Below are 15,057 nucleotides of genomic sequence, written 5' to 3'. Positions count from 1 at the left end.
GCTGTGTTTGCATTCTACCAGTCATACCAGTTGTTGGTCACAGGTCAATTTCGTCCTTTTAGAAGACCAGTCTCAAACACTCCAGTCAGGTCACTTGTTTTTGTGGGGACCACGCCAGCTGTTGGTCACAGGTCATTTTCAATTTTCCAAATGTATTTATCAAGCACATGCTGGTTTTGGTGGTTTAATGGGGACCAGTCAGGGTCCTTTTAGAAGACCAGTCTCAAACACACCAGTCATGTCTCTTGTTTTTGTGGGGACCACGGCAGGTGATTCATAAAGTACGCATTAAATTACACATATTTGATCTTTTCTGTCCTTAAACTTAAAAAGCACCATATAATATATTTATCACAGAATTCAGAGCCAATTGAATCTTTGTAAAGTTAGAATGATTTTGAGTCAGATACAGGTATTTTGATTCTGCCTATTGCTTTTGTAATTTAATTGAAATAAATGGTAAATGGTAAATGGATTTGTATTTATATAGCGCTTTTCTAGTCTGATGAAGACCACTCAAAGCGCTTTACAGTACAGTTTCACATTCATCCATTCACACACACATTCATACAGTGCATCTACTTGCAGCACTTTGTTATTCTATGGGGGGCTATTTAGGGTTCAGTGTCTTGCCCAAGGACAGTTCGGCATGCAGATGGTTCAGACTGGGGGTCGAACCCCCGACCTTCAGGTTGGAGGACGACCACTCTACCCCTCAGCCACAGCCGCCACAGCCAAATATTGCTCCCGCACACCAGCTACTCAATAATGATGTTAAACTCATTCTTCAGGTGGCTGGACATTCAACTGTTGCTGTCACTGACACTTTTGAAGCTGATATCGCCATGACTCCTGAGAAAGATCCTCAGAGACCATCATTCTTCAAGAACCAGGTACTGATTTTGTGTCTGAATTAATTGTATTTAATGTCGTTACTCTTTGCTCATTGTAGAAGTGATTGAACTTAAATTTACATTTTGTTTTTTATTTATTCAAATGTATTTACCAAGCACATGTTGGTTTTAGTGGTTTTATGGGGTCAAGTCAGGGTCCTTTTAGAAGACCAGTCTCAAACACACCAGTCAGGTCTCTTGTTTTTACCACGGCAGGTGATTCATAAAGTTAACATTAAATTACATATATTTGATCTTTTCTGTCCTTAAACTTAAAAAACACCATGTAAGACATGTGTCTTTGGACTTGAGCTGAGTTTGCATTCTACCAGTCATACCAGTTGTTGGTCACAGGTCAATTCCACCTTCCAGACTCCACCTTAACTTTTTCTCAACTGTAATGCGTCCAGCAGTGCTATAGCTGGCAATATAGTTAAGACAGAAATCAGAGCCAATTTGAATCTTTGTATCGTAACTATATTATTTCTTAAATATGTCCTTTATTTTCTATAGGGCCCAGATGAACCAGTACTGCATATTCCAATGCAAAAAGTTGGAATGAAGTCATCTCTTGTGGTTTACACAGATTCTGATATATCACATAGTCCATCCAAGAATTCAGATTCTGACTCTGAATTTAGCCTCTCCAAACGGAACCGAGATTCAATACCACGGCTTGGGAAGACCAAAAGCGTACAGGTAAGGAACACACACAATATATACAAAAGATGAATGCATCTGCTTAACATTTCTTTACTGATACTTTGCATTTTGTGTGAAGTGTTTATAGTAAATGTTTAATTAGTGTGCTGACTTTAATTTAATGTACATTTTCTTCTTTAAAGATGAACAACCAGATTCAGTTCGATTCAGACGAGCCTTTGGACTTCACCACAGATGGCAGTGAAGAAGAATACATTCCTGACACCAGTCAGGATTCATCTGATGGAACAGACACAACTGAAGCTTTCGTTCCAGGTGACCAGAGGAATATCATGCCCTCACTGACCGAACTGAACAATTGCTCTACAAAGCTGCGTAAAAGAGGACGGTCACCCTCAAGAACAGGAAGCGGCACAGGTGAAAGACCTAAAAAGCAAGCTGTAACCAGGGGTCGAGACACGGGAGACCTTTTCGAAACGTCGACTGCGGATCTGGAGCAAAACATTCCTGACAGTTCTTCTTCCCAACATGATGGTTTGGCTGAGGGTTCACTTTCCATACATGCTGTTTGTAAAAAAGACAATGGTTCCAGGATGTACAACAAGAAATATTATTGTTTGTACTGTAAGATGGGGGTTGGGAAAATGGCAAGGCATTTGGAGCGTGCGCATATCAATATGCCAGAGGTGGCACTGGCTGTGTCCTTCCCAAAAGGCTCTAAAGAACGGAGAATGCATCTGGAGCATTTGAGAAATAGAGGCAACTTCGCGCACAATGTTGAGGTATTAAATGCAGGTGTTGGAGATCTTGTTCCTCGCAAGCAGCCAAAACAGGATTCCGAAGCACTGAAGTTCCTGCATTGCACGTATTGTCAGGGCTTTTTTGCAAAGAAACTCCTTTGGCGGCACATGATGATCTGCAAGTTCAAGCCTGCTGTTTCCAAAAAACCTGGCAAAACCCGTGTCCAGGCACTCTGTGCATTTTCCATACCTCCACCACCTGGTGTGAAAGTCGAATTTTGGAAGCTGTTAAGCAACATGATTCAAGATGAAGTATATTCTGCAGTCAAGTCTGATGTCTGTATTATGGAGTATGGTGAGCATCTGTATAATCGTCTTGGCTTTGATGTTTGCAAACATGAATACATTCGGCAGAAACTGAGAGAGCTGGGAAGGCTTCTGGTATGCTCAAGGAAAACCACTCCCTTGACGACAATTCAAGACCACATCAAACCTGCAAATTTTTTGCATGTTGTTCAAGCAGTAAAACTTTTAGCTGGCCATGGCAGTGAAACCAATTCATTTAAGAGCCCAAGTCTTGCCCTCAAAATTGGACATAGCTTGACAAAGATTTCAATGCTTGTTGAAAGCCGTGCACATGTACAGACCAACTACAATGCAGCAAAAGAGGCTCGTACATTCCGCAGAGTGTATGAAAGTAGATGGAATGAAATGATATCATCTGCATCACTGAAAACACTTCAGGAATCTAAGTGGAATGCCCCTCTGTTGCTTCCATTCACAAAAGACGTCCAGACTCTCCATTCTTATTTAGATGTGCAGCAACAAGATATTCACAGTAAGCTGTCCACAGAGACATCCCCCCAGACATGGTCACAGCTGGCAAAGATCACGATGACACAAGTGATTTTGTTCAATCGACGAAGAGCAGGGGAGGTGTCAAAAATGCCTCTCTCTGCTTATTTGAGTGAGGATTCATCTGACCCACATGAAGATGTAAATGAAGCCCTCTCAGACCTAGAAAAGAAACTCTGTCAACATTTCCGGAAGATAGAGATAAGAGGAAAAAGGGGAAGAAAGGTACCTGTGCTTTTGACCCCAGCAATGCAACAAGCTTTGGATCTGCTGGTCAGCAAACGGCAGGAATGTGGGGTTCCTCAGGAGAACATTTACTTGTTTGCAAGACCCTCCGCTTTTACCTGCTACCGTGGGTCTGATTGCCTTCGACACTTCGCCAAAGTCTGTGGTGCAAAAAGTCCAGAAAGCCTCACCTCTACAAATCTGCGCAAACAAACAGGAACTCTGTCATAAGTTCTCAACCTCAGTAATACAGAACTGGATCAGTTAGCTGATTTTCTCGGCCATGACATTAGAGTGCATCGGCAGTTCTACAGACTTCCTGAGGGCACCCTCCAACTTGCTAAAATTAGCAAAGTTCTCATGGCTCTGGACCAAGGACGCCTGGCAGAATTCAAGGGCAAGACCCTGGATGAAATCAACATTGATCCTGAGGGTATTAATTATTCATCTTTCTTCACATTTCTCTGCATAAAATAAAATGTATTTATATAAAGTGATCAAACAATATTTATCTCCAATATCTCGCATGCTTTTTTAGGGTAAAATTGGAGCACGTCAGAATCAATAAATTGCACTAACAGTTATTCTCTCCCCTCCCACCCCCCCCTCCAACCCCCACTAACTCACAGAGAATGTGCAGATGGACAGTGACACTGAGGTGGCGTGTGAGTCAGATTCACAAGGTAAGTAGTTTCATATGGCCTTGAATTTAACCATGCCTTTGTATTCAAGGATGTGCTATCCAATTATTGTATGCATCTAAATATATGCATGTGCATATCTAAATGTGCATCTGACACATTTTTTCACGAGCTATTTGATTCAAATGCTGGAGGTCCTGGGTCAAAAATGTTAAGTTGATAAACCTATATTACTGACGATATGAATGAAAGATTAACTGGGAGAATGTGACTCCTACCATTGACGTCACACGGTCTCAGCTCGAGGGAAGATGTCTCACTCTGTTGGAACTACAGAAACGCTCAGTCCAGGACATTTTCAGTGATGATCTAGCTGGTATGAGAGACAGTGATCGCACCATATACTAATATTTTCTTTGTAGAAGTCTGATTTAAAAGACGTGCAGTCTATGGCTATAACTTATTACTGAAATCATCTCTTATAAGCTTAGACATGATGGCAAATTGATCATAGAATAATACAAACACACCTGCAGATATACAGCACTGCACTTTATTAGTATAACTAATTTACAATGATGGTGTTGGCAACTCTCACCTCAGCTTTCTTTTTTCTCTTTCTCCCGTCTCTTTCTCTAAAAGATAAATTAGGCTAAGTAAAAATACATTAATACATGACTGGATCTGCACTGATACAAATCCTGAATTCAAATTTACTGAAGAATGACTAATACTTTAGAATTACTTTTCTTTTTGTAATTAGTTTTCTTCTGATTTTCAGAGAGTCGGGTCACATCCAGTCAGAGGGAAGAGAAAGTCCCTGCAATGCCAGATGTGGGTCATAGCAATGCAGCACCAGAGCAGGGCCCTCTGACACCTCAACAAGCCTCTCACTGCCAGTCACCAAAAAGGGGAAGAGGTAAAGTTTTAAGATCGAAGTTTGTTACTGTTGAATTTAATGTTTGAGTGTCAGTGTGTTTATGTTGCTGCACTGTGTGTACAGAGCTCAACCCTTCAATTGTGAATATTTATTTGTGTTAATTGTTTTACAGGTCGCCAACCTTTAAAGAGAAAAAAGTGGGAGACAGAGGAGATCCGTGCTGTGGAAAAACACTTGATGTACTTCATCACTTCATGCTGTGTTCCAGGGAAAAGTGACTGTGATAAGTGCCTTCAAATGGAAAAAACTGCACTGAAGGACCGAAATTGGTTGGGCATAAAATTCTATGTCAAGAATCGAATCACAACTCTCAAAAACAAAGTTTAATTGTTATTTGATGTCTGTTGACACCTGTTTTACATGTCACATGTTAAATCATAATCTCCCTTTATCTAATCTGATGTCATAATTTCTTGCCTATAGTCTCGTATTTCATTTTCTATAATCTTTAATCATTTAAATCTTATTGTTTTCATATTTGCAAAAAGTGTTGGCAGTTCTGTTAAGCTATAGAAGGAGTGTTCAACTAACAATTGTTTTTTTTATTGATGAACCTGTCAATAACGTTAAGTCTAACATGACTTCATTAATTAGCGTGGTTTTTTTTGGTCCCTAATGCTAATGTGTATGGAGGACCATACATGACTTAAGTATAAATAAATAAATATATAAATAAACAAATAAATGCATAAGGAAATAAGTACAGAAATAAATAGATAAATACGGGAATAAATACAGAAATTACTAAAATGTCTTAAATGTACTTATTTATATATTTATTTATTTTTACTTAAGTCATGTATGGTCCTCCATAAATGTGTTGTATTCACAATATAATAAGAAAGATAATCCTCTTATTTGAAGAGATGGTACCAGTGACTGGCATTTTTGTTTGATACTTTTTTGATATCTGACAATTTACAGTAAAGTGTTGTTGTTGAAATGGTCGAAGCATCTCATTTGTAGCAACTTCCATTAAATTTAAACAAGGAAATAAAAGATACAGGATTGTTCTGCTAATGATAGATAATGTGAAACATTACTATTATACTTGAATAGAATATTTTTTGATGGCATGCAATTTTTGGATAGGTCTTTGCCTTGCATTTAAATTGACAACAGTTAATGTTATTTTTATTCATGTAGTTGTTGAGACTTTTGTCCTATAATATTGCTAACCGTAGTTAAACAGTGCCTTTGAATACTAGGTTTCATATGGTAGCAAATTCTAATCATGAATAAAATCACTAGAGTAGCCTTAAAGTAATGTTGTACCACTACTTGACAGAAACTTAATTCTGACACAAATGCTAAGCTCCAGCTGATGAATGTCATGCTGCATAATGGTTCCATAGAACTCACCTTTACAGTCGAAGGTGTCAAGTGGTTACCCAAAGTAGGTTAAACCTGAGTGTGTGTTGAGTGGTACTCAGGAAGTAAGAAAAACCAGACAGTGTGTATATATTGACCTCACACATAACTAAATACCTGACAAGTCCCCAGGAGGTGGTACCTGGTCCGGTTGTGAACTCTACTTTGTCTGATTGATCATTTGAAGCCACATTCTTTTTAAGGACCACTCCAGGATACTGCTTGATTTTTCTCAGCTCTGTACACCTAACAGAAAGGGTGGATCCCACAATGCATGGTCTTGTCTTGTAACCCCACAATATCATAAAGACGTGTGTGTGTGTGTGTGTGTGTGTGTGTGTGTGTGTGTGTGTGTGTGTGTGTGTGTGTGTGTGTGTGTGTGTGTGTGTGTGTGTGTGTGTGTGTGTGTGTGTGTGTGTGTGTGTGTGTGTGTGTGTGTGTGTGTGTGTGTGTGTGTGTGTGTGTGTGTGTGTGTGTGTGTGTGTGTGTGTGTGTGTGTGTGTGTGTGTGTGTGTGTGTGTGTGTGTTCTGCTCAGGCTGAGACAGCAAACCATTTCTTCCATAACGTAACAAACAGCAGCTTTGTCATGTTGATATGTGGAATTTATCTGATTTGATATTCCATAACTGCTGCTTGAATCCAGGTGGAAACCAAAGGGCATGAAAACCTCACAGAATCACATTCAAGGATTTTAATCTGGATCTGAACCAAATCACACACAATCATAAATATCACAAGCACATATGAACACACACACTCATGAATATCATTCCTCTGAACGTCAGGATCCTGAATGATTCTCTGAGGAACCAGCGAAAATGATAAAATCTCTCAAGGTTTAAGAAAATAATAAATAAATCTGGATCCAAACAAAATTGGAGTTTCTCCTGACGCATTAAACATCCTGGTAACACACACAGACACACAGAGACACACACATACGCTCTCACACATATACACAAACACACACACACACACACACATACAAACATACACACACACAGACACACACACACACACACACACACGCTCTCACACACACACACACATACAAACATACACACACACAGACACACACACACACACACACACACATACGCTCTCAAACACACACACAGACACACATAGACACACATAGACACATACACAGACACACATACACACACACACATACAAACATACACACACACACACACACACATACGCTCTCAAACACACACACACACACACACAGACACATACACACACACACACATACAAACAGACACACACACACGCTCACACACACACACACACACACAGACACACACACACACACACACACACAGACACCCACACACACACACACATACGCTCTCACACACACACACACACACACACAGACACACATAGACACATACACACACACACACACACACACACACATACGCTCTCAAACACACACACACACACACACAGACACATACACACACACACACACATACAAACAGACACACACACATGTCACACACACACACACCCACACACAAAAACACACACCCACCCACACACACAAGCACACACACAGACACCCACACAAAAACACACACCCACCCACACACACAAGCACACACACACACACACACAGACACACACACAAAAACACACACCCACCCACACACACAAGCACACCCACCCACACACACACACTCAGGGAAGTAAAGTAGTTTTGTAATAAAAGACAGAACGTTGATATAATAAGACAAATAAATACTAAGATCAAAACAAAGTAATAGATTCATATCAATTTTATACAATAACAATAGAACAAAGACGTGATAAGAACGAGTGGGTGTGTTGTATAAACTTGTGATGACAGCGAGTGAGTTTCAGTCTGATCTTAACTTTCAGCCTCATTCAGAGGAGAAGAGACTTTGGACTCTGATGATGATCAAACATTAACTGTCACCAGCCATAAAACCATAAAACACAACTCCCTGAAACCAGCAGACACACAACACATCTGCCTGTCGCCAACACATTCATGTGACTGTTCACGTTCCTGTTTATTCCTCTGGTTCGTTCCCCGTCCATGTTCAGAAGGTCACGCAGACGTGAGAAGGTCACGACACAGGGTCAGATCTACGCCACTGATCATGTTCTGATGTTTAGGGCGAGGAAAGTTTAGACAGTGGGGGAGGATCTGAACTCTATATGGACATTGTAATGTTTATTGTTCTTTAACTTCCTAAAACACATCACAGACGACTTCTCCTTTTCTCAGCTGCACCACGGATGTGAAGGATGAACATCGACGGGAGAGTTGTGGATGTTGTGTTGAGGTGAAGTGTCAGGTTCTAACGTCTCATGGTAAAAACTGCTCTATTTCAGCTCCGTGCAAACTCACTTGAACAAGCACACAATTCTTACAGTGTTTGGTAAACTGATCCTATTCGTGTCGAGCTTCTCACACCTATAAATCGTACACAGCTCAGTTTCTTGCCCAAGCAGAATGAGGAAGACTGAGGAGGTCGAACCGCCGACCTTCTGGTTAGAGTACGACCTGCTACCTCCACAGACTGGGTGTTCTGTGCCTGTCCACATCCGCTCATATATCCCCCCCCCACCCACTAGGCCCCAGGACACTAACACAACTCACTGCAACGGTGGAAAACAACTCAAAGACCATCACACAAGTTACTGTCTCTGCGTCATCTGGCCCTCAGTCGGATCACAAGTGTTGACTGTTATCAAAGAGGAGCAGGATGATCAGAACTGAAGGTGGGGGGGGTGGATGGAGAGAATAAGGTCCGAGCCATCAACACAGGCCAGCTGGTGTAATAACCGCCCAGCAGAGGGGATGGAGAGTCACAGCCACCAACCAGGATGAGACCACCGAGATCCAGGAAGAGGATCTGCTAAGAGCTAAGGGAATACTTCAGACAGCAGAAACCCAAGGATGATGAAGAAGAGGAAGAGGAGGAACAATAATGGAAGGACAAGCCCCTGAGCACAAAGGAAGTTTGTCCAGGATGTTTTTGGTATTGTTGGACTTTGTCTGCAGCTTTGTTTCCTGTAGCTCTCTACATGAAGGACAAGCGGGACTGGGTAGTTTCAGGTGAACTGAGGTGTGTCTGAAGACTCAGTGTCATCACCGGGATCGATACAGGTGGGTGGCGTGTGTGTGTGTGTGTGTGGGGGGGGGGGGGGAGCCACAGGGAGCGGCTCCCAGCGGTTTATGGCCCCTCTCAGAGTGTAAAGTCCTCCTGTACGAGCCACAGACGTCACATTAACAAGCAGCACGGAAACCGGAGCGTCCGACGATCCAGACTGAGACCTGACACCAGCCCGGTGACCTCCTGCCGCTACACGCTGTCAAGGCTTCTGTCCGGGTCCCAGTTCCTCGGAGGGTCTCTGCTGTTTCATCTCAAGAGTTTTCTGGATCAGTTGCCATCATGTCGACTGCTGTGGAAGCCACCGGTTTCATCATGTGCATCATCAGCTGGCTGGTCACCGGATCCTCGCTGGCCAACGACTACTGGAAGATCTCCTCCGTCTCCGGCTCCGTCATCATCTCCCAGAGGCAGTTTGAAAACCTGTGGCACTCCTGTGCCGAGAACAGCGCCGGCATCGCCGAGTGTCGGGACTTCGAGTCGCTGCTCGGCCTCCCCAGTAAGAGAGCGTTTACCTTCTGAGTTCTGAAAAATGTTTCTGCCATTTGTTGCGCAATATCGGCTTTTAAATGTTAGATATCTTCACACTGACCGGAGAAATATTTAGCAGTTGCTTAAAAAAACGAGTTTAAGCAAAATTATTCGAGGATTTGGGTTTTTTTGAGTTTTCAAGAATGTAAAGACATCGTCAAGCGATGATAAATATGAGGTGGAAACAGTCATAGACATAAAACTCTGAAAACAATTAGATTGGAAGATATAGATAAAACATGTAATCCTTTGTAAATGATAGTTCTCGATCACATCTCGTTAACCAGACTTTACACGTCTCTTGAAAAAGTCCGTCCTCTTCTACGTGACGTCAGAAAGTGTCTTAACAAAAAGCAGGAAAGTAGCAGAGTTCAGGGCGTAAACGTTTTTCTCCTCACAGCGTCTTTGGCTTCAAACATCTGAATATTTTTTTCATGTGGCAAAGTTTTCAATGTCTCATGAAACCTGATCAGAAACGAGGCCACGGTGCATGTGTCAGCGTTTCTGAGTCTAAAGGTTGATTTACAGACAGAAGTTTCCCGCCTGAACATGAACTGCAGGTCGGTCGGCGGTTGGACAGAAACACGAGCTTCTCCTCGTCTTCACACGATACTTAATATTTTAATTTAATACTTAATCCATGTGGAGTAAATTCATTAGTGAGTTACTTTTCCCTTCCTTGCTTATCTTCTGGCAGCCATTTTGAGCCTCCTCCTCGACTAGCAGTAAAATGGAGGCAAAGAGGAAGTCAGTTTTATTTGTTTCACTTCACGTTTTCATTTCTATTCATTCAGGTAAAACATATACTTGGCTTTAAAGGTTCAGTGTGTAGTATTTAGTGACATCTAGTTTGTCTAGTCTGGGCTACTGTAAAAAATATGGCTGCCTCCGTAGAGAGGACCCGCTCCTGACGTAAATATACAGTATTTAAATATAAAGAATTTAAATATAAAGTATTTAAATATAGAGTATTTAAATATAAAGTATTTAAATATAAAGTATTTAAATATAATTATTTAAATGTAAAGTATTTAAATATAATTATTTAAATATAAAGTATTTAAATATAAAGTATTTAAATATAAAGTATTTAAATATAAAGTATTTACATGTAAGGCATTTAAATATAAAGTATTTAAATATAAAGTATTTAAATATAAAATATTTAAATATAAAGTATTTAAATGTAAAGTATTTAAATATAACGTATTTAAATATAAAGTATTTAAATATAAAGTATTTAAATATATATGGCCGATTCGAGGTTAAAGAAAACAACAATTCATACAATTTAGATGAAACACACAAGTGAAAACATTAGTAGGATTATTTTATAGCCGATAGAATCTTTCACACTGGACCTTTAAGAAGTCTTCCATGCAGAGTGGCTCACTTCCTTTTACACCATCGTGCACAAGACTGTGTCAAACCCCAAATAATCTAAACTTCCGCCCACGTGTTGTCATAGTGTTTTTAAAATCTTAATATAGTTAATATTCTGTAAATTAAGAGGTGGAGCTGCATGGAGTCTGGTTTAATCTCAAAAGTCAACATCACTCTTGAGATATGGACACATGTGTCATACGTCACAGGCTGTTAATGATTTGGTGTGTTGACGGTGTTCATGGAGATGTGGTAACGTGTGTTTGTCTCTCTGCAGTTCACGTGCAGGCGTGTCGCGCCCTGATGATCATCGCTCTTCTGATGGGCCTCTGCTCCATGGTCGTGGCTCTGCTCGGAGTCAAGTGCATCAAGATCGGCTCAGCCACCGACCAGTCCAAGGCCAAGATCGCCTTCTGCGGAGGAATCCTCGCCCTGCTCGCTGGTAAGTCGAGCGAAGCACAGACGGAAACACGCAACACGTCCTCTTTGGTTCCTTGTCCATGTTTGATTCCTGTGTTTGCAGGTCTGTGCTGTATGATCGCTTGTTCCTGGTACGCCTACAGAGTCGTTCAGGACTTCAACGACCCGTTCTACGCCGGCGTGAGGTGAGTTCACAGGGCATGCACGGTTGCTTCACGTGTGCGCGGCTGCTTCACGTGTTCCCGGCTGCTTCACGTGTTCGCGGCTGCTTCACGTGTTCCCGGCTGCTTCACGAGATCGCTTCACGTGTTCGCAGCTGCTTCACGTGTTCGCGGCTGCTTCACGTGTTCGCGGCTAATTCACGTGTGCGCGGCTGCTTCACGTGTTCGCGGCTAATTCACGTGTTCGCGGCTGCTTCACGTGTTCGCGGCTAATTCACGTGTTCGCGGCTGCTTCACGTGTTCGCAGCTAATTCACGTGTTTGCGGCTGCTTCACGTGTTCGCGGCTGCTTCACGTGTTCGCGGCTTATTCACGTGTTCACGGTTGCTTCACGTGTTCACAGGTTCGAGCTGGGTACTGGCCTGTTCCTGGGATGGGGAGGAGCCTCTCTGTTCATTCTGGGCGGAGCTTTCCTCTGCACTGCCTGTAGCCGAGCATCAGCTGGAGACAAGAAAAGGTAAACACACACATTCTGTATGATGATGATGATGATGATGATGATGATGATGATGATGATGATGATGATGATGATGATGATGATGATGATGATGATCTCATCTTTCTCTTGTTTCTCTTGTTTTTCAGAGGTTTCTATGGAAAACAACCACAGAAGGTTTACAACCCATCAGCCAAGTCAGATCCAGATACAGGCAGAGCTTACGTCTAGTTACACACATACACACACACACACACACACACACACACACACACACACACACACACACACACACACACACACACACACCGCTCCTCCAAATATAATAACTTCTACTTAAAAAACCAAGATGGCGCTGGACAGATCTGGAGGACCGGACACAATGTCCTCACAACCATAGAGAGATACTGTCCTGTCCTGTGCTCTTATTCTGAAGGTTCAACCAAACTGAACCGTCCTGATTCATTTAAACTGTTATAACAGAGATTTCTGGTGAAAGTTCAGGTTCTTTGAGGAGAACAACACAAACACACACTTCTTCACGATGTGCGTCCGACCGGCAGCATGTTGACTGATGTCTTAGGAACTTAGAAAGTTTTTTTAAAGAGTTTTGAGGTGAAATAAAAAATCTAAATGTTGGGAAGAGATAATTGTTGCTGAGTGGTTCTAAAGTTTGTTTAATGCTGTTTGAAATTAATATCATTTTCTGAATAAAGTTTGTATTACATAATAAATGAAGTCTGTGTTTTTGTATTTGCACGTTCGCACTGGTACATGTATTTCAGACATTTCTCCTCATGTTCGTTTAGTTTCATTACTTTTTAGAACAATGACCAAAGCAGGTATGAACATTTAGAGTTTATCATTGTAGTAACTGAAGCTGAAGCTGATGGAGATCAACAGTAAATCATTTGTTGTTCGGACTCAAACAAACAACATCTCTAGGAACTTGAGGTCATGAGGTCGAGACCTGAACAGTTTCTCTGGTTCCCCACGTTTTCTGAGTCCGGGGGGGCAACTCTGGCCCTTTGTTTGTGTGTGTGTGTTTGTGTGTTTGTGTGTGTTGTAATCTCTTGTGTTATAATGATGATTAATACAGTGCAGGGCAGTAATCCACCTCTGCTGACAGGCAGAACAATGGATTAAAGCTGCACTCTGTCTATCTATAGACACACACACACACACACACACACACACACACACACACACACACACACACACACACACACACACACACACATCTGACGCTTCCTTTTGTTTCTCTTTGCTCTTTTCTCCACCGGTGTATTATTATTGGACTAGTATTATGTATTGATTGGTAATGTAGTCATTGCCTCTCTCTCTGTCTGTCTCTCTGTCTGTCTCTCTCTCTGTCTCTCTCTCTCTCTCTCTCTCTCTCTCTCTCTCTCCCTCTCTCTCTCTCCCTCTCTCTCTCTCTCTCTCTTTCTCTCTCTCCCCCCCCCTCTATCTAATCTGGTCCTGTTGTGCTGACTGAAGGGGAACCAGCTCCAATCCTCTCAAGTCGGCTCATTCACAGGAAGTCTGCGTCCGTCTGTCCGTCACTGTTGAGCATTGAGGGTTGGTCAAAGTTCACAGCCGGACGACCTGATTGGCTGATGGGCCTTGGCGAACAGTTCACATATAAGGATTCCCTGAGCGGCGCCCGTCTCCTCCTCTGATTGACAGCGCACCCTTCAGTTCTGCACCAGGTGAGTCATTATTTATCTAGATCAGATGTGTGTTGAGTTGATTTCATCTCATCCAAACTGGAAAACATGTTTCAACTTTTCTTATTCTGTTCAGAAACGTCAAAAGAAATTAAACAATTCTCAAAAGACTCAAAAAGAAAAATGCTATCCTAGAGAAAGTTTTGTCATTTTGAGTTTTAAAGGATTGATGATTCATACTGTGAAATCAGTGTGGTCTAAAACCAACTAAGCAAATCCGGTGGATCTGTTGGATCTGTTGGATCTGGTGGATCCGGTGGATCTGATAAAGTCCCGACACCAACCGACTGACGGGGAAAAACAAGCTTAATTTATTCATTTAGATGTATCATCTTAAGTAATTTATCCATCATATAAAGATCTTAAATACTAGTGTGATGAATCAGTATTTTCTAAAACCTGTTCAAACCTTCAGGAAAATAACGAGAATCCGAGCTGATGTTCGTCCACTTTCATAAAACTTTAACTTTGAAAGGTTTTGATGATTGTCCAAATAAATTCCTATCGTCTAAGTTTCCTTACTGGAGGGAAACGCCCACTTTGGCAGCACAACGTCTAGAGCGCACAGTCGGATTTCAGTGTTCAGTGCAGTGACACCTAGTGGGGGAGTTGGTGGCCTTCAGGTGACGTAGCAAATGTAAAAAGGGGATTTCGAGAGTGTTTGGTTCGACTGTTGGAGTTAAGGAATCTCAGGAGCTCTTTATTTGTTCCATTTCAGTTTCAGACCTGATGTAGAAGAAAAATGTAGTTTAAAAACCATGTGACTCAGATCCCGATAGACGAAACTTGCCTTTTGACAAACATTCGTCTTCTGTGTCTCGTTCTCAGGTTCTGCTGACTCACGTCCATCTGCACCAAC

The 15,057-nt window shown here is 41.8% G+C and overlaps 1 protein-coding gene and 1 long non-coding RNA gene across 2 annotated transcripts; both read left to right on the top strand.

Annotated features, from left to right (window-relative positions):
- Positions 1–3,649: 3,649 nt before the first annotated feature.
- LOC133018551 (uncharacterized) lies at positions 3,650–4,834 on the top strand. The gene is made up of 3 exons (XR_009682815.1): positions 3,650–3,809; positions 4,006–4,059; positions 4,799–4,834. It is a non-coding gene; the product is annotated as an uncharacterized LOC133018551 (long non-coding RNA).
- A 4,929-nt stretch (positions 4,835–9,763) lies between these two features.
- Positions 9,764–12,702, top strand: cldn15la (claudin 15-like a). Its single transcript, XM_061084944.1, has 5 exons — positions 9,764–9,980; positions 11,673–11,837; positions 11,919–12,000; positions 12,379–12,492; positions 12,621–12,702. Exons 1-5 carry the CDS (start codon positions 9,764–9,766, stop codon positions 12,700–12,702), a joined length of 660 nt encoding a protein of 219 aa, XP_060940927.1.
- Positions 12,703–15,057: the final 2,355 nt, after the last annotated feature.

Source organism: Limanda limanda, chromosome 13 (assembly GCF_963576545.1).
Source record: "Limanda limanda chromosome 13, fLimLim1.1, whole genome shotgun sequence".
In the NCBI taxonomy this organism is placed as follows: Eukaryota; Metazoa; Chordata; class Actinopteri; order Pleuronectiformes; family Pleuronectidae; genus Limanda; species Limanda limanda.
This window is presented reverse-complemented; position numbering and strand designations above follow the sequence as displayed.